The sequence below is a fragment of the Strix uralensis genome, chromosome 1, assembly GCF_047716275.1.
Source record: "Strix uralensis isolate ZFMK-TIS-50842 chromosome 1, bStrUra1, whole genome shotgun sequence".
Classification (NCBI taxonomy): domain Eukaryota; kingdom Metazoa; phylum Chordata; class Aves; order Strigiformes; family Strigidae; genus Strix; species Strix uralensis.
Genome location: NC_133972.1, coordinates 74,846,740 through 74,865,967, shown reverse-complemented (window position 1 = coordinate 74,865,967; position 19,228 = coordinate 74,846,740). Strand labels below are relative to the sequence as shown.

The 19,228-nt window shown below is 45.1% G+C and overlaps 3 protein-coding genes across 6 annotated transcripts in view; 1 reads left to right on the top strand and 2 right to left on the bottom strand.

Moving 5' to 3' along the window:
• Positions 1 to 2,124: 2,124 nt before the first annotated feature.
• On the bottom strand, positions 2,125 to 3,294 carry NHLRC1 (NHL repeat containing E3 ubiquitin protein ligase 1). Its single transcript, XM_074871067.1, has one exon. The coding sequence runs from the start codon at positions 3,284 to 3,286 to the stop codon at positions 2,126 to 2,128; it is 1,161 nt and encodes a 386-aa protein (XP_074727168.1). The 5' UTR covers positions 3,287 to 3,294; the 3' UTR covers position 2,125.
• Positions 3,295 to 5,133: 1,839 nt separating this feature from the next.
• TPMT (thiopurine S-methyltransferase) lies at positions 5,134 to 16,257 on the bottom strand. 3 transcript variants are annotated; one of them, XM_074870985.1, is made up of 9 exons: positions 16,137 to 16,257; positions 15,480 to 15,641; positions 14,591 to 14,683; positions 13,382 to 13,514; positions 12,846 to 12,898; positions 7,939 to 8,013; positions 7,108 to 7,193; positions 6,041 to 6,085; positions 5,134 to 5,268 (listed from the first exon to the last, which is right to left on the bottom strand). In XM_074870985.1, the coding sequence occupies exons 2-9, from the start codon at positions 15,617 to 15,619 to the stop codon at positions 5,153 to 5,155; spliced, it is 741 nt and encodes a 246-aa protein (XP_074727086.1). In that variant the 5' UTR covers positions 15,620 to 15,641; positions 16,137 to 16,257; the 3' UTR covers positions 5,134 to 5,152. The 3 variants fall into 3 exon arrangements, with proteins under 3 accessions (XP_074727086.1, XP_074727107.1, XP_074727096.1); XM_074871006.1 differs by having other exon boundaries at positions 15,514 to 15,641; XM_074870995.1 differs by lacking the exon at positions 7,939 to 8,013.
• The window catches only part of KDM1B (lysine demethylase 1B), a 28,924-nt gene continuing 25,654 nt past the window's right edge, over positions 15,959 to 19,228 (top strand). The window contains exons 1-3 of one of the 2 annotated variants that reach the window (XM_074870950.1): positions 15,959 to 15,978; positions 16,503 to 16,569; positions 19,121 to 19,223. In XM_074870950.1, the coding sequence (XP_074727051.1) occupies positions 19,134 to 19,223 (90 nt within the window). In that variant the 5' untranslated portion in view covers positions 15,959 to 15,978; positions 16,503 to 16,569; positions 19,121 to 19,133. Of the gene's footprint in view, positions 15,979 to 16,276; positions 16,315 to 16,502; positions 16,570 to 19,120; positions 19,224 to 19,228 lie in introns of those variants that run through there. The other variant, XM_074870957.1, reaches the window with a different exon arrangement.

Genomic DNA, 19,228 nt, shown 5'->3' with positions numbered 1-19,228 from the left:
GAAAGCTCACAGCCCAGGGTTCAGAGGAAGTGCTATTGCAATAAACTATTAATTATGTATGAATACAGCACTCATGGTATTGCATGCATTTTGAAACATAGCAGTTCCCCAAAGGCACTGTTATCTAATTGTTTTTATGTCCCTCAAAGACAGACATCTCCTTGGCACCTAGAAAGGAATACATATATAATCCAGGGAGCTGCTTCTATGAGTAAATTTCCTTCCTGACCCCTCAAGGGGGCTCCTGCTCAGGGCCATACACCTCCTACTTGCAGAACAGCCAAGGAGTATTTCTGGTCCCACCAAAGGCACTTACGGGGTTGCCTGGTAGTAGAAGAGGCTGGAAAAGACCAGATGTGCAGGTCCATATATTTTCAATAGCAACAAATGACCCTACAAGAACTTTAGCAGGATATCTCCAAATAAAAAAAGAAAACATCTACATGGCAACTGCAACAAAGAAATTGGATTGTAATGGAGAAACTCATGATAAAAAGATATGAGGAGTTGTCACTGAATTATTCAATATAGGAGTAAGCAAATCACACTTTATTGGCAGGCCACTGTTCAATTAACCTTTACAAATAGCTGCATTTAATATATGTGTTTCGTTTATATAAATGTTAACATAAAACATATTAACACATTGTCTGAATTAGAGGGCTAAACCGCTCCAGCTTAAAATATTTGGTAAATCACTGGTGCAGCAATACATGCAGTCATTAAATGCCCTAAAGTCAGACAAAAACCAGATTACAAATTTACTGATAGAAAGATTGCCTGTGAATTTCAAGTTACATTAGTTAATATTAATGATTTCAGTGACTAAATAAATTACCCCAAAAGTTTTATGCCATTTTAACCTACTTGTCTCTACCTCAGATAGCATTTACACTTATATCTAACTTCCTTTTAATGCTGAACTGCCTAAGTAATCCTTTTAGCAGCAGGTAAATGCCTAAAAGTGCAGCAGTGACTTCTAGTGTGGGTGTTAACCCCTCAAAATAATTCAGATATACTTTAATTTCCACTGTGCAATAAGGCAACAGAACTTGTGTCCATAGTGAAACCATTTTCAAGAAATTATAAACTGATCTAAACCTGCTGTGTATTCACAATCAACAGAACCTCACTTGGAAGCTAGGAAAAAATTGAGGCTTACATCTCCTTTTCTCTATTACTTCTCATCAAGTCTTCAATTTTCAGTTTAATCTTAGAGTTTGGGGCACAAAAGTATCATACCAATGACAAGACAGGGGGAGGCAGTATTGGAAACCTCCCAAGTGTAGGCGTGTGAGCAGCCCAGCCAACTCAGTTTTATATATGCAGAAGTATTTATGGTCTAAACACGAATACTTCAAGGGGCTTTTAGGGAAAGCTGCCCATGCTGGTAACCAAATTATCTCTATGTAAAGACACAGACTTGTGCATTATACAGGAAGACCAAGTGCTCCAGCACAACCGTAATAAAGGTGGGAATAAACAAGTACAGAGAAGAGTGCTCTCAGAAGTATGGAAAAAATAGGCTTTGAGCACCAATTCACTTCACATAACTCACTCATCAGTGGTAGCTCTTCCATCGCAATGATCTTAGCTGGATTCAGGCAACCTTGAACTGAAGCTTCCATTTCTCCTATCATTTCGTCAGGCCAGTCTCCTTTCTCATGCAGAAATCCTGGAAACAGAAACTCTGTCACTCTCATGAGTGCATCTACGCTTAAGGAAGAATAATGAAAACTCTGTGCTGGGAAATGTAAACAAATGATGCATCCTTTTCTCTCCCAGGTTCCGGTCTTTGATTGCTCCATGCCAAATGTCATTGTTATTACTTGTCAAAAAGTACCCAAAACATTTGGTTGTCAACATACGGAATACTTTTTAAATGCCAAATTGTTTGGTTGATTCATTGTTGACTATGGCCTGCAATGGCCAGGTCTTCTCCCATGGATAGGCAAGAGGTTTGATGTAAGTTTTGCAGGAAGCACAGCATGTTGGTCAAAGGGGGCAATTTCACTTAAAGGCCAGAAAATGCCTCCTCCTCCCTACATGCCTACTAACACCAGAGCTTTGTGTGCTTTATGGCCAAAAGCGGCTGGAACCTACAGCAGTAAGCATCTAAACCCATTCAGGTGGAGCTATATATTTTTATTGAATGATCACCGCTGTCTAAAACAGCAAGGGAATTGTTTGCCATGTAAGTCAGTCCCACAGGATAAGAAAGCCCGTGGCTAATTAGAGGGTTAAAGGTGGGAAACTCCTCGGGTTTCCCTAAGCATATTACAGCCTGGCTACACACATCTGTTACTATAACACGACCCTCTTTGTCAAAGGCCACAGCTGTAGTATATATTTTGGAGGGGAAAAGGAGGTTCAGACCGAAGCTATCCATCTGGCCAACGAGATCCATCTCTGCACTGAATATCGTCACTCGGGTGCTGCCGCTGTTCGGTCCTTGAGCCTTCAGGTGCTCTATTACCACGATAGCACCCGAGGTCTGGGAGACTGCAACCCCTCTTGGGCTGATGAGCTGAGACCGGATCATCTGACACTTCTTGAATTCCCCCTTCCTGAAGTCGGCAGTCAAGCGGTAGAGGGCCCCTGCCTCCGAGTCGGTCAGGATGACTTCACTCTCGGGGGTGGCGTCCACGCCCCAGGGCAAACAGAAACCTTCCCGGATGGCCAGGACCCCCCTTCCCTCAAAATCGAAGGCCTTCACGGAGCGGTCTCCACCATCGGTGACCACCACGTGCCCATCCGACGTGACCGTCACATCAAGCGGGTACTTGATATCGTTGCCCGCATCCCCCCGCTCCCCGAACCGCTGCAGGCAGGATCCGCTCGGCCCAAAGACGTGGATCCTCTTCTTGCCGTCGTGAGCCACCGCCAGGCGCCCCGACCTCCGGCAGGCCGCCACCCCGGTGGGGTTGACCAGCGACCCCCAGCCCCCCAGCGACAGCCGGAGCCCGAGGCCCGCGGGGGCCGGCGCGGCCGCCCCGCCGCCGCTCCTCCCTAAGGCCGAGGGGACGCTGCCGCCGGCGGGGCCCAGGACCTCCAGCAGCTGCAGCAGCGGGAGGCAGTCGCTGGTCTCGGCGGAGCCGCAGACCCGCCGGCAGAAGGGACACTCCAACCGCCGGCGCTCAGCGCCGCCCAGGGCCCCCACGCAGCCCCGACAGAGGACGTGCCCGCAGGGCAGGTTCCGCGGCCGCCGCTGCCCGCCGGGCCCGTACCGCTCGAAGCACACCCGGCACTCCAGCAGGCCCAGCTCCGCCTCGTCCTCCGCCGCCATCCCCGCCGCGGTGATGGGTGGCCGTGGCGGCCGGGGCAGGCGGGCGCCCCCTGTGGGGGGAGCTGCGGCGCGGCCCGGGGGCGGAGCGGGAGGGTAATGGCGGCCGCCAGCACCCGCCCGCCGGCAGCGCCGCTCCGCCCCCGGGCCGCCCTCTCCGGTAAAACCCTCCCCATCGGTGCAGACATCCCGTTACCAAGTTATCGCACCGCCGCTGGTGCTACTGATGCCCGTATCGGGCTAAGGATGCGGTCGCAATTTCATCGGATTTCTCTTGCTGTTCTGGGAAGCTTTTGACAATGCAATTAAAATAATGACACTAATCACTAGCAGCCGCTTTTCTCAAACAGGGACGTACACGCATCTTGGAAGGTGCACAGACCGCACCCGCTCGTCCTGCAAGGCGCATTTACAACCTGTTCTCAGAGTACCCGGGCGGTACACGCACGGCAGAGCCATCCTACACATCCTCGAATGTCTCGCCGGGCGCGACATGGTCCCCGCCAGGCTGTCACACACGTGGGAACCCTGCGCAGGACGCGGCCGAGCGTCCCGCAGCCGTGGGCCGAGCACCTGGCCTGCCATGGCTATTGCATTATCTGCAAGCCTGAGATAAACTTCCACAGCTCTCATGCTGCACCTGGAAAAAATTTCTGGATTGAGAGGAAGGAGATGCTTTAACTTGGTAGCCGCACTACTGGCCAGAAGTGAAAATATATGAAAATAGCAGCTCCCAGCGTTCCCTGGCCCACTGGTGACATCCTTTCTTCTCTCTGTCAGTCCAGGCTTGACGTGCTGGTAGCTACAAGCAATACTGAGAGTTGCAACGGGCTGTAGCTTGGGGACTGCTGTGCTCAAATCATCATCACAGCTCCAGGACTACAACACTCTAAAAAACCCCATGGCTTTTACTCACCTTCTGGTCTTGGTGAATTGTAATACACCACATTGCAGTTGTACCTTTCCAGTGTTTTTTAAAATAAGCTGCAAAGGGGAGAAGGCCAGGGCCAGAAAGGGTTTTGAGAGCCCCAAACTTTGTAATTTTTTAAAATTGCAGTAGTATCCATACAGAAGTGATAGAAGACCCGCAATGGAAGGTTTGTGTTTGGCTGAACAGGCAGCAGCTCTGGCAGCTTTCTTTGAACCCTCTCACCCTACAAGCCCTGCGCTGGTTTCTCTACTCATAGCTCTGCTCTTGAGGGAGGTAGCAGCACACACATGAGCAACCTCAGGGACATTTTCTCCCCGTGCTCTCTCCTTTATTGTCATCCAGTTTGCTTCCCTCCTCCCTTTCCTGCTCGATGATAGGTCCCCCTTGGCAGCTGCCATCAAGCATTGTTGCCCACTCACTGCCAGCTCATCTGACTTGTAATCACGACTAACGGGGATGGAGAGAAGCAACTTGCGCCAGCTTCCCGTCTCTCTCACCCAGCTGCCTGGCCTGGCGCAAGGCCAGCGTCGCAGGAAACAGTATTTGAACAGCAGCTGCCATTGCTCCCGGGGCTGCCAGACAACGAGGCCATCCTGCAGAGCACCGGGCAGACAGCATTGACTGGCAACAGCCAAAAAGGAACGGGAGCATTTCTTTTTTCCAGTTCTGATGATTTGAATTGATATGGAAGAAAAAAGTACACATTTTTAGAATGCGTATTGAGCATGAAGTTTAAGAAAAGCTATGCGCATCTCAAGACAGTGAAGGCAGCTATGTTAAGAGAGCTGACTTGGTAAGCAAAATGGAGAAAAATGTTCCACAGGCATTTTTCTGTACACTGAAGCCTGCTTTAAGAGTGTGCCAAAACATGTCTCATTTTAAAAAGTGAGATAAAAATAAAAGCAAGATGGGAGGCAAGTTATTTTAATTAATTTTAATCAAGCTACAAACTTGAGTACATATAGCACCTCCAGAAAATAATCTAGTCCCCATTGTCTGTGTCTGTCTGAGAAGTCATCAACTTTTTGAAGACACTTAATTTCACAGTGGTTGCCTGAAAAGGAGGAAAGAGTAACAAATTACTGAATGATTAGTCACTGAAAAATGCAAACCATCAGGAAAAAAAAATCTTATCCACAGATTTCTTCACAGTCCCTATAACACAGTGGTGTAAATGTACTGGGGAAAACTTAGGAGTCTCTTTTGCACTGGGATGCAACTGTCCATGCCAGTGACTCACTGCACACAGACGCTGCAGGGGTCTCAGAAAGTTGTAAATTTAAAAGAAGTGCAATATCAAAGCATATCAGGAGGAACTTTTAAAATTAAATTCCCGCCATAATTCTGAGTTTCATTATTTTGATGGATTTGAGTTGTACATTTAGCATTTTCTTCGCATGGCAAGTTACTTCTCTTCTTTGGCTACAAAAGTACAGCAGAAACTGTAGAACTGGTATGCCTACCACCAGAGTAGCTGGTGATGAGGTGCAAAGACAAAATGGTCAAATGGGCCTGACAGCAGCTACGAGATCACTGAGCACAGTATGAATCCTGGGAGAATGAAAAGATGCCAAGGGGAGGGAAGAGACAGTAGTATCTGCCTCTTGGGTTTTCTTCATATCTTTTGAAGAGCTGAGCATTTTCCTTGATAGCAAAATTCCTGTGGCTAAATGGTATTTGTTTTCCTCATTATTTTTCCATGACTCCACGCCTTGGATAAGAAGCAGATGGCTCTCTATCACTTGTCACAGGGCAAGGTAGAAGCATATAAACACGTTTATATGTTTTGGGAAAAATTCCCAAGGGTTAGATGAAATATCACTTACCAAACAAGCTTTTAATTTCAGATTCAGGAACATAAAATGGTGGGCCTAAAAGAAAGAAGGTGAAGCTAATCAGAGAGAAGACACAGGAAGGAGACAAACATTTACACTGCAGCAGGAGAGCCAGCCCCATCACTCCCAGAACCTGGCCCATAATCGGGCCCCATTGTGTAGCACCATGTGCAGGAACCAGAAAACACCATGTCCAAGAACTTGTGGCACCTGGGTGGGCCACCAGACAGCTTCAGGTGTTGCTGCTGCATCATCTCCAGGCTGCAGCCTTGGTAGCCATGTTGTCAGAAGTCACGAACATGCCATGGACACAACCACTCTCAGTGCGCTGCGTGAATCCGGCCTATAATCTCTTTGTACTACAATGGCATAATTAAAGCTAAAAGCTGAATAATGTGAGAGGGAGACCAATGAATTAGACTATTGTTGCTTATGATAACAAGACCTATTTTTTCAGGGATAATTACGCTGAAGAGCCCAAAAGCAGCAAGAAATCTTTTTTTTGAGAGTTAATAATTAAAAAAAACCCAAAACTTTTAAAATACCTCAGACTTTGGTATGTAATAAAAGTTATAAAAGGAAAAAATATTTTGTGATTTTACAGAATTTCACCTCTTCCAAGCATATTCAGACCATGACAGTGGCTGGGAGAGAGGCACAGGATGGGCAAAATGTTGGGTTGCAAGTACTGGGTAAACAGAGTGAAGTCAATGTTCTTGGGAGTGCTTCAAGCTCCCTAGGCCAGACCGGATGTTACTCTAAGCATTTGCTCTTCCAGCTTCATTATCACAGCCATATTTCCAGTTTCATTTCATTGTTAATACACCGTGTCTGTCCTCCACTTACCCTTAGCATGTCCGAATGCTAACAAGAAAGCAAATTTTGTCTCAAGCTTGGTCAACATCTAAAATTTTTAACACACAGTTGTATTGGTGTGATCAGCTGACAAAGCTATGCTGATAAAAAACCTGGGAAAGATACTAATATATCTACCACGTCTATATACAATTTGTATTATAGCATGCAAAATCAAAACATGAACAGTGCCAAGTTCTCACCTTTGTGTTTGTTTGGATCATATGAAACCGTAACGAGGAGATAAGAAGAATTTTTCTCCATTAGGGTGATCATCAAACTGACATAGCTAAAAGGAGAAAGTTATAGTTTGTTATTTTGGAACTGCACAAACATTCAAGCATAGCATTCAAAATACTCAACAGAAGAGGTAATGTGTATTTCTGTGCAGACACAACTTGAACTGAACTGCACAGAAACTAATCAAAGCTTAGTTTTAATTTCATAAACATGAAATTCATGCTACACATGAAACACCTCAAATAAAGGTTACTGTTTACTCATAAACAAGCATTTATCTTTCCTGCATACTCATCTCAAAACTAACAGACAAGACATAGTATTCATCTGCCACAGTCTAGAACACAGTACACAACACAGTACTGATCTTTTAAAATTATTGTGAATTGAAGATTACGTATCTAATTAAGAAATCCTGGGGGTAGGGTCAAACTACATTTGGGTTGGCAAGAACGAAAAATTTGAATAAAAGGAAGCGAGGGGAAAAAGAACAAAGAGAGGAGAAGCAGATGGGGTGAAAAGGAAATAATAAAATTCAGACGAGACTTGCAGCTCTGCTTCTGCTGGGTTGGAACAAACCACGTATTTTCCCACCAAGCGGCAGGACAGCTTCCTGAAGAAAGCTCACAAATCTAGAGTACAGCACTCTGTGACTGCAGCTGATGCTTGTGGTAGAGAAGGACTCATGTAGGCTTATCCTTTAAATGAAAGAGGACTCATCCACAAGTGGCAGGAGAAAAAACGTGTCACTGCATACATTAGAGAAAAGACAATAACAAATCAAATTTACTAACCGTTCTCTGTCGCATGGATTCACAGCTACTAGAGCTCCTCTGTCCCAAACCCCATCAAACTTGCCAACTATTGAGCTATAGGGAGATGAGGAAAAGGCTTAAAAATACTAAAAAGGCACCTTCATATTCATTCAGATACTTCTGTGAAGTCACAAGGATTCTCCAGCTAGCTGTGCAGATTCCCCACTACCTTTTTGTTGCGGTCCAGCATGATCCAAAACAGTATGAGCTGGAAGCCATGAAATCCCCCTGGTACACGGCCCTGCTGTGATACCAAAGAGGTTCTGGAATTGCTCAGCATCTCCCCATCATTAGGGTGCGCTGAGACACGGTAAGGAGGAAGGAAAGTACCTTAAACACATTTGGGCTATAAGTCTGGGATTTTGGCAATCATATCCTGCCGTGACCCTTGAGGCAGCACTAACATGCATTCAGAACATCAGTAATTCCTGGCCACCTTCAAAAACCGCACAAGACTTCAAATGCAGGTTAAGGAAGGTGCCTCGTTCCTTTACTATCATTGAACTCAGCACACTCAGTAATCTTAGACACCTCAGTTCCCAGCTACGTGCCCAGGACCATTAGCTTCAGCTTGCAATTTGTTTAATGTTAGAAAAGCTAAGTTACACTGCTGCTTGCCCCAGTTTAACACTGCCACAGACATTATTTTTGCTCCTGGGTATGCTGGCAGACGACTTCAGCAACCACCCAAAACCTGCAAATGGCTAAGACTATTGCGAAGTGCCTTTACTGATGGGTGGTAAGAGCAGTCATGGTGACACTAGAGATGATGATATCGAGGCTGGGGGGGCAGGGGGGTGGGTGGGAAGGAAGAGCCTTGTTTCTGATATGGAAAGGCCTTGTATTAAAACCAAGACAGCTGGTGATGTGGTGCAGAGAAAGACAAAATGGTCAAACAGGACTAAGGCTGCACCTACAAGATCAGGAGTTTAAAGAGTAAGGTAGTGATAATGTAAATTGCATCACTTTAAAGAAAGTCTGAAGTAAGTTTACTTAGTGAGTATGGAATTGTGCAATACCTTTCTGCCTACTGGGTGGGTGTCAGAGTCCAACTGCATCACCTCTTTCTTCACTTCTGTACTGGTTTTGGCTGGGGTAGAGTTAATTTTCTCCATAGTAGCTGGTATGGGGCTCTGCTTTGGATTTGTGCTGAAAACAGGGTTGATAATACAGGGATGTTTTTGTTATTGCTGAGCAATATTTTGTTATTGCTGAGCAGTGCTTACACGGAGCCTTTTCTGCTCCTCACCCCACCGCACCAGCAAGGAGGCTGAGGGTGCACAAGAAGTTGGGAAGGGACACAGCTGGGACAGCTGACCCCAACTGACCAAAGGGACATTCCAGACCACGTGATGTTATGCTTGACAGTAAAACTGGGGGGGAGGGGGGGGGGGGGGGGGGGGCTGCTTGGGGGCTGGCCTGGGTGTTGGTCGGTTGGTAATGGGCAATTGTTTTCATTTGCATCATTTGTCTTTCTTGGGTTTTATTTTCCTCTCTTTTTGATTGCTGTGTATTTTTTTCCTTGCCTTTTTTTTTTTTTTTTTAAATTTAAACTGTTTTTATCTCAACACCCAAGTTTCTTTCTCATTTTTACCCTTCTGATTGTCCCTGCCATGCCATTGGGGAAGGAGGGGGGAGTGAGCAAGCAGTTGTGTGGTGCTTAGTTGCCATCTGGGGTTAAACCACAACAACTTCTTCTCCCTCCCTGTTGCTCATTTCATTGCAACGGCATTGCTAAGTCTCTGGCATTTAACCTAGAAGCTGATCCTGTACTTCCCACTCTACTGTGATGAGACATGATAACACTTTTAAGACCAGACTTCTTTTAAAGTTTGCCAAGACTAAGCATCTAATTTAAATAACCAGCCTCTTAAATGAAAGGAGATTTTTAAAGAGACAGCTTATCATGCAATGGGCACGAAGGGGACAAAGCAAAGTCCAATGGGGCAGGTGATAAACTTGATCTTCTGAGGCTTGGGGCTGTTCTCCTCTCTGCATAGCCTGCATGACCTTAGGCAAGCCCCTGAAGTTTTCTGTACTTGGCTTTTCTTCCCAACTTTAATCTGGTCTAACTGGAATGGTGGAAGTGGCTCCATACAGGCATTTCATATATTTTACTCCCCACTGATTTCATCAGAGCCTACAGACATCACAGGCTTCAGGCAGCCTCATGCTGTGGCCTTACCCCAGTCCTGGTCTCCTGGTTGCCCAGATCTCAGGACCTGATGAGCGTCTGGGTGCTCCCTGCCTGTCTGCACATCCAATTTCCTTCTGAGGAGAACCAAGTCATGAGGAAAAGGTCAAAAAAGGTATACAGCTGTCTTTCATCCTGATGTGGAGTCAGGATCAAGCCAAGGTGTTAGAGGTGCTCCTCTTGGGTGTACCTTTCATTGTATCACTACCCAATCTTTTAGCCCTATATTATCTCCTGCTATGTGTTTATATGGTACATAGCACAAGAGATCACAGTCTAGATACTACTACAGCTAATAAAAATTAACCTGTAAAGCAGAAATTCACATATCTGCAGAAAGCCCACTGGATTTAATCAGTAAAGTTGTGAATTTCTATCTCTGCATATGTTTAGTAGTTTCAGTTAATGCAATTTAATTTTTTTTTTTTTTAAAAGTCTGCAGCCATAATTTTATTAGGAGGTACAATGGTTGTGTAATATAACTGTTTTACATATGTCCCAGAGTTCTCACAAAGAGCAGTAATTCCTGTTACTCTTTAACTAGCAAGAGTCTTTGAAATGTTTCATTCTGACAAAGGTCAGGAGCACATCTGAGTTCTCCTCTAATGAATGCTAGGTTAATGGAGATCAAAGGGATTTGTTAGCAGGCCAGCCTCAGCAAGAGAGAAGTAAGTTTAATTTCCATAATTACTGGGCAATTAATCAAATTGTCTGTACACAGAAACTAGAAGAGTGCGTGCATTTTTCTAGTCACAGATACCTGCTGACTGCTGTAGGGAATGCAGTTCATATTTTCACCATTACTGCACCCAGTACAAAACCATGTATCCAGAACGTGTATCAGCAAATTTATTTTCTGGATGACAAACTATGTACTGGAACTACTAATACACACTGAAAATGTCATTAATTACCTATTTTTGGTTCATTTCATAGTATTATTCCACCATGCCCTGACAGGAGTTACAGGTTTCACCATGCTACTTACTACGAAACTTAGAACAGAATTTTTCAAAAATTGCTGACAAGAAGCTTAAGCAATCTCTGGGCAACTTGTCAACTCACAGCAAGAAGGATTTATAGGGATCTACACAGCAAGCAGCTACACTGCAGGGGCAAGGCAGGGAAGAAATCAGGCAGTATCTACAAAGTCACGTTCATATACAGCCCATCTGTTCCAAGGCACTCACTTTGCAGGACTAGTTATATATACACTACTCAAACCAACTGGAGTCAGCTGCACCAGCAGAAGTCTTAGCAACGGTCTGTTGTCTAAAAGACTTTGGACTCTAGTAATGAATATTCTTTTTTTTCTAGTTTATGCAGATTTAAAAAAGGATCATACAGTAAACACCATGTTCTGGTGTCCTAAACTACCAGTTATGCCTGTATATGTAGCAGCTCTGAAAAGCTCATCCAAGTAAAGATTAAGACTTGACCTCCTTCTTCTTATTGAACAGCCATGGAACAAATCCTTGTTCCTGACAGTTGTTTGTAAGAAAAGCAAACAAACACACAAAACTTCACCAAAACCTTATAATCTAGGTAAAATCATGTCTGAGTAAGAACTGCAAGAGGAGGGAACTGTAGTGCAGGTCTCCGGGCACCTTCAGCTTCCTACAAGATACATTACAAAACCAGAAACAACACAGCTTTCTTGCATGCTCTCCAATCTCCAGCTACCCCAGGACCAGTCTAGGTCTGAGGACATTTTAGGACAGATTTAAACATGCCTGTTGCCAACACCACCAGAAAGCTTCTGAGGACAAATAAATATGCCAGCTGCATTACTGCCCAAGGCAGAGTCTTCTGTGCTAGAGGCAGGAGAGAGTCCCAAGTCCTCCTGTAGTATCTGAACAACCGGGTAATATTCAAAATTCCCCCACCAGCTGACACTGCAGCAGAAGGTCAGGTGCAAAGCCACCACAAAATCTGGGAAGTGACACTTGAGGCCACAAAGCACAATGGGTTGAAACATTTTTCAGGACTCAGTAGTGCAGACAGTATTGAAGTATTTGGCATTTTCTGTTGTGTCTTTTAACTAAGGACACTTTAGCACTAAAAATCCCTCAGAAGATATTAGCAAGTCAAGCCATGTTTGTCAAGACACTTGCAGAGTCAGTGTTTGACAATATATTATGTAGTCACATACACTGGAGTGATGTAGTGTAAGTCCGTCGAGAAAATCACGTTAAGTAAAGCATGGGACACATATAATCAATGGGTACAGCTTACTTATGCATAAGTTAATCAATAGTTTGGGGAAAAAATAGATTTAGTACTTAGTTAAAGGAAAAGCTGACTAAGAAGACACCTCTAGGTATATTCTCTTTACTTTTACTAAGCTATTCTGAGTAAGGGATTGTGCTAGGGTTTTGCTTCGTAGAAACCATCAGTAATGTCAAAGATAATTTGGTTTTACTGTAAAAGCGAACATGTTTTTCTATAACTTTCACAGGATGGCTTAGAACAAGAAGCCCATTTAAAGATATTTAGTTGTTGTTGACCATTAGATAAAGATGCCAGAGTTAGTTTTTGTTGGAGATTGGCTATTCACATTTCTCATACAAGTTAGTAAGAGTTTTCTTGAGAGGACCTATTCCAAATCTTTATGGCTGACTCAAATAAAATAACATGACAGTATTAACACATTTGATTACAGAGAATTGTACAACACATTGTGTATTCCTACCTGGACAGATCATAAATACTGCAGCAGTACAGAGAAATGTTCCCAGAGGTACTCTACAATAAAAAGCAAACAAAACAATACCTATCAGCAAACTATCCTTCAATATGCACTTACAAGTGTATATTTATACTTTATATCTTAAAATATACACATATACTATTTTTAAATATATACTTAGGTGTAATAGGGAAAAACTGTGAGAAACATTTTCAGGTTTAATTTGCTGAGGTATCTTTCCTCATCCTCTTCGGGGAGGTTCTGATCTATCAAGGCATGCATCTGTCCAGTTCTAAAATACATTTACTTTTACATTCAGGTGCTTCAATGTCATAACAAAAGAAGGCCAAAGTAATAAGCTCAAAAGAAGAATTACTCAGTCCAAAATTACAACTCAGACCTTCCTTTCAGACCTCTTCAGGAGAAGTGAATGATTACCAGTAAGAGAGAGGGATAAAAGCAGAATGACTTGTTTGCTCAGTTATGCCTGCATTGCATGATTAACTACACCAGATTATTCAACAATGCAGGAAACATACCTGCAACTTTTTTGCTCCTGAAATCTCTGGGACGGGTTCCTCGTGATAAGGCAGACTGTGTTCTGCAAAAAACTCCTTCAGCGCTTGCTCGCTGACTTCCACACCAACAACGCTGTGTCCCATGTCCGCCAGCCTGCACACAGCAGAGGGAGGTCCCAAGTTTATGTGAGGCTCACAGCTTGGGCCATTACCAAATGCGTATCTCCCATGCAGCATTTATTCAGTAGGGAAACCCTGGTTTTAGGATGCACTGGTATGTCTAATCCTGACTTTCTGGAGTGTTCATGTTTTATTGAACACCTTCCCTCCATGATCCGAGCTTAAATTAGCACCACTCAGCATAGAGCTGACAAGGACTTAACAGGTTTTATTTAGATTCAATGGATTATTAATTTATTTCTATGAACTCGATGAAAACAAAGGTAATTGTTACACAGAGAAAGAATCCATTTCAGTTTACAGAAATGTGTTCTGCTCTGAACTGCAGCAGCTGAGGCACACTGTCCACCCAGCTGCCTCTGCGGCTTGGCAGGAGCCGGCAGCAGGGTGCGGTAACCTCTTCACTGCTGCAGCTCAGCGCAACAGCAACGTGCATCAGAGCCCGCAGTCAGCCTAGGAAGTAGCTACCATGATAAAACCTGGTAACTGGGACTAACTTGATTCTTTGAAGATGCAGTTCAGTCAGGGCTTTTTGGTTTGTGTTCCTTCCCTCCCAGAAATAACACTGGCTTATACAGCCCCTAATTATAACCCACATTTAAAAAGTAAAATAGTAAATGTAAAAAAGAGGAAGTTACATTTAGCCCAAATCATTGAAGTTCCCAGTGTGACATGCTACATGGTCCCTTGAAAATGTGCTCTGGCACAACTGGCCTCATCACAGGCAATTTAAGCATTGGCACCAAAAGCAGCAGTGGTAAGGGCACAGCCTCAGTCACTCTGTCCATCACAAAGTCATCATTCCCCAAGCTGACCTCAGGACAATCAGGAGGACTTTCAGGTCCTTATCCATCCCATTTATGCTACTACACAAAACGGCAGCAAATGAAACCAAACTTCTTCCTCCCTTCAGCCTCCAGTGAGGCTGTTTTCCCACGAGCAGAGTTGTGGCACATCTCCATTGGCTGATATAAGGTTGGGAATTCCCCCTCTCCCTCCCTCCCCTCCCCACATCAAATAAGATTTTTGCTCTTATAGTTGGTGCTTTACCATTTCATCTCTACTGCTTTACCACAAAGCGGGAAAAATATCCTCAGTCCACTCCTGCCATTTAAAAGAACATTCAGATACTTCTGGAGGAGCCTGCAGAGAACAGATATGTTTTACTTAACGCTGCAAGTATTTGTGCTGGCACACTGAAAGCCAAATGCTACTCACTATGCCAGGTAGCACACAAATGCCATGATGGAACATAGGTTCTTAGTTCAACCTGCTTCACACTGTTAGTAATAAAAACATAAAATAAAAATATTCACCTTCCATTGACTTAGAAATAAATTTAATTTCTGTTAGAAGCAAACACATTTCTGTTTGTTCTGTTTCCTGTTTGTCTCTTCAAGTAAACAAACCAACCAACCTACCTTTAAGAGGGCCACAACAGCTAGCTTAAACAGAGTGATTATTAAACTTTTGTATCAATCAAATCACTTCTACAGGTCTCAAATGTAAGTTTCATTGGTTGAAAGACTATATAATCAGGTTTGCTCTCTTAGGTCCCTGCCTTCCAGTACACAATAATTGCTTTGAAGCCCTCTGCATATTGCTTTAGGCCCTAGTTTCATGACATACGAACAGCAGTGCAGAGCTTCTGCATCAGAAAATGTAAGATTTTTTTAGCCAAGCTATCCAAGCTTTACAGTTTAAAACCTAATTCAAGAGTAAAAGTTCTAAATTCATTTCAATCCTTTCTTTTCTCTGACCTTTTTTGACAAATGTAGGTCACAGAAATATGTATATTTTTGTTTCAAGCTGTGCCTGTACAAAATAATTTTCTTTTTGTAAATGCTCTATTTTCTATTAAGAGTTTTTTGACTGAGTCAAGTCATTAATCTCACAGCATTTCTTTAAATAGCTGAGGCAGAAGAGTGAAGTCACGTACGGATGCCCTTGTTCCTTGTGAAACCCAATGTTACCCATTTCCCATTTTTGCAGCCATTCCTCCTCAGTCACCACTCTGTCTTTCTGTGACCCAACGTCTGAGCCTTCCAGGACCCCGGGGGCGGCTGCTGAGCGGTCCATCGTCCCCAGGGAGCGCTCGTAGCTGTGAAAAAAAAGAGAAAAACTGAAAAATTACCCCCACCCAATGAATAGTTTGGAACAGGCTCTTACTCCCTAGAATCAAATACAGATTTAGAACAGCTTAAGCGATGCTTATGATTTGGCGACTCTTTAAACGTAGCTATCTGGAACGTGACCGAGCACACTCTTGCTCCCGGTGGCTTCGGCTAGACTTTTTTTCCCGGAGCGAAGCCTGCTCAGGCGCGGCCCGTGAAGCATGACGGAAGGGCCGGTGACCTCCCGTTTCGCGCACCCTTGGAAGCCACCCAGGGGCTGCTGGGCGCCGCTGCCCCGGGGGGACCGGGGGTACCCGCGGGCCGGTAAGTAGGTCGATGCCGACACTTCTCCCTCTCACGCGAAACCCGTGGGCAGACCACGGGGGCGAGAAGCGGCTCGGGGCGCCCGGGAAGACCCGGCGGGGCTCAGCAACCCCCCAGACACCCCCCCCGGAACCCCCCGGCCGGCTGGCGGCAGGTACCTGCGCGGCGGGTCCCGCGGGGGCTGCGGGGACGGGGCGGCGCCTCCCCGCCCTCCCCCTCGCTACGCACCGCGGAGAGCGGAAGCGGCGGCAGGAGGAGGCGGGCTGAGGGTGCTCGGCACCGGGGAGGAGGAGGAGGAGGAGGAGGAGGAGGATGGCGGTGGGGATGGCGGCGGCGGTGAGTGACCCCCTTCCTTCCCTCGGCTGCCGCGCCCGCCGGGGGGCCGCCTGCCCCCCCCGTCCCCAGGCGGCGGGGCAGGTGCGAGCGCTGCCCCCCTGCTCACCTCCCCGCTTCTCCCTTCCTTCTCCTCCTTCCTTCTTCTCCCTCCCTCCCTTCCTTCTCCTCCCTTTTCTCCCCCGCTGCAGCTCTAGCAGGAGGCGGCGCGGACACGCGTGAATGTGGTCTCCGGCCCCCGAGCGACCCGGCCCCGAGGTGAGTCCCAGGTGGCTCCGCCGCTCCGGCCACCGCGCCTCCCTCCGGGGCTCCCCCGGGGTGACAGCCCCTCTGGGGACGCCCCTGCCCCGGGGAGCCCCCGGGAACCCCGCTGCCGCCGGCTGTCAGCGCCCGGGCAGCGTGGGGGCGGGCGGCCGCCGGCCATGGGCTCGGCGTCAGTTTTCAAGGGGAGCGCACTGCGTGGCTCCCGCCGCCCCTTGTTTATCGGGCTCTTTCCTCTCTCTCTCTCTGATGTGTGTGGTTTCTGCCCCCTCGGTGTGTGTGGTCCGTGGCGTGTGTCGTCGTGTCGTGTGTTTCCCCCCCCCCCCCCCCCCGCCAAACTTGCCGTCAACTGTACAGGTAAAACCCCCCGAAGCTTTCCCGCACAGGCCACGCATTACAGACGGATGAAGCGTTATAGAATGTAGAATGTGACAGCGTATTACATATCTCTCTCCCCTTTTAAAGGGCTTATTTTCTCAGCCAGTAAGATAATGCTTATAGGATGCAGAGTCATGTAAAGCTTAGTAAAGTAAGTGCTGCTTGTTTGTTCTTTAAAAATTTGGGGGGGTATTTGTTTTGGGAAGGGAAGTGGGGACAAAGTGGCCTACAACTGGAAGCAATGGCCTTGCTTACAGTTATGTGCATAAGCTGATCTCTTTTTCTCTCTTTCTCCCCACCTCCCTCTTCCCCCGCCCGTAGTGCTTACAGCAAAAATATGTTTGTGATTCTGTATGACTGGCCTTTGCCTTTCAAAATGGGAGGCCTCTCTGAATCTTAAATATTTTTACTGTCTTAATGATAACTGCCACCTTTTCTTTTTCTAACCCCATATACACAGTAAAACAACTGCATGTGCTTTTAACTTTTTGGATAAAGGGCCTCACAGCAGCAGTAGACTGTCAGCACCTGGTAGTCACCAAAATGAGTCGCCTAGTGCCTTGCTCAGTGCTAAGGTGGTTCATAGCATCCGACTGTAAAGGCAACAGCACGTAGGAACGATTACCTAGCGTCAGAAGCTAAGGTGATACAGAGAGATACTTTTGTGCTGCTGATCTAGAAGGAAAGCACCTGAGGAAGAATGCCACCATTTCCTGGGGTGTTACAAAGTAGTTTAGGGAAATCTCGTGTAAATTAAGCTGGCTGGTTTTTCTTTCTCTACTCTGCAACCTCATCCACCCCCATACAGTGTGTCCTGGTTTCGGTGGTAAGTTATGGTGGAGTCATGCTTTTATTTTTTTTTTTTGGTAATAAACATTGACTTAATTCTTTTTTTTCCTCCCTCTAATTAGTTATAATGGGGGGGTTTGCAAGAAAATTATTTTTTGTATTGGGTTGTCTGAACTAATTTTTCATTTATGTGGTTATCATCATGTGATTTCCCTTCCCAAGTCAATTTATCCTATCTTCAGAGGAGAATAAACCACCAGTTTACTTGATTTACATCAGCTTCATTTGGAACTGCGTAAAAATGCCCATTTTCTTCTCCTGTTACCTTTACTTTTAGCAGAATTCCTGAATGAAGCTGCTGCTACTATGCCCATCACTGTCAGCTTGAACAAGAAAGATGCAGCCTGGAACAGAGAATTGAGAAGTCTCAAATATATTTTAAAAAAAATACAATTACAAACTGGTTCCTATTAGAACAAGATAACATTCATGATGCAGTGCTGTAGTATAAGGGGTTTATTTCGACTTCCTTTCTGTATGTGGTGGAGCACAATTAGATTTAATTCCTCTTCTAGACTCTCTTTAGTTGTGTTTTACTCCCTGTGAGAAGAATGCCTTTGATAATACCATTTTAAATACGCTTTCATATTTCTGTTTCATACTTTCTCACAATGCATGCTTTCCAGCTTACATGATAAACTGGTCTTTTCTGTGTTCCCTCTAATGTAGTCAGCTATAGAGCTCTCTTGTGGCATAAACCTTTTATTTTCTCCTACAGTATGCTTAACAACAAAGTTTGTAATATTCCAGTCACCTATAACTGCCATGAAACTGCAGTTTAGACTTTAAATTCTGATGTACTTTTATAGGAGGGTGTGCAAGTCTTGGAACTGGGTGTTCACCTGGTATTAAACATCTCTTTAGTACACTATTTGGAAAAGCGCTTTACAGCGCAAATCTCTTGCTACCAATAAATCAGTAGTTAGCAGGACAAGTGTTACTCAGAGTGGTATTTCAATGCTTGCATTATGAGCTGATGTCTATTCACTTTGCCAACCCAAATTCCAGTCCAGGTCTTCACATAATGCAAATCAGATTATTGAAATCCAGGGTATGCTGATCTGGAACAGCCTGTCATGATGTACTCAAGGATCTAATCTTAACTCCGAATTTAGTTTAAAATAGTAGTATTGTTCTTTTCCCATAATGTCTCATTTTCATTTTCCTTCTGAATTAGTAGTCAAGCTAAACAGATTCTTACCTAGGTAACTCTGACAGAAGTACTATTATGAGTAGCTGTACTGCCCAGGTGATTAGACAGCTCTGCAAAGTCAAGCAAGTTGTTTTTTTTTTTTTAACTACTGCCTATGTTTTTTTGCAGATCTAATAATACAATGTCAACTGGAAGGGTACGAACGAAAAAAAAGGCATGTTCTTCTGACCAGTCTCCAGACAACCTTCCTCTGAGAAGTTCTGGAAGACAGGTATT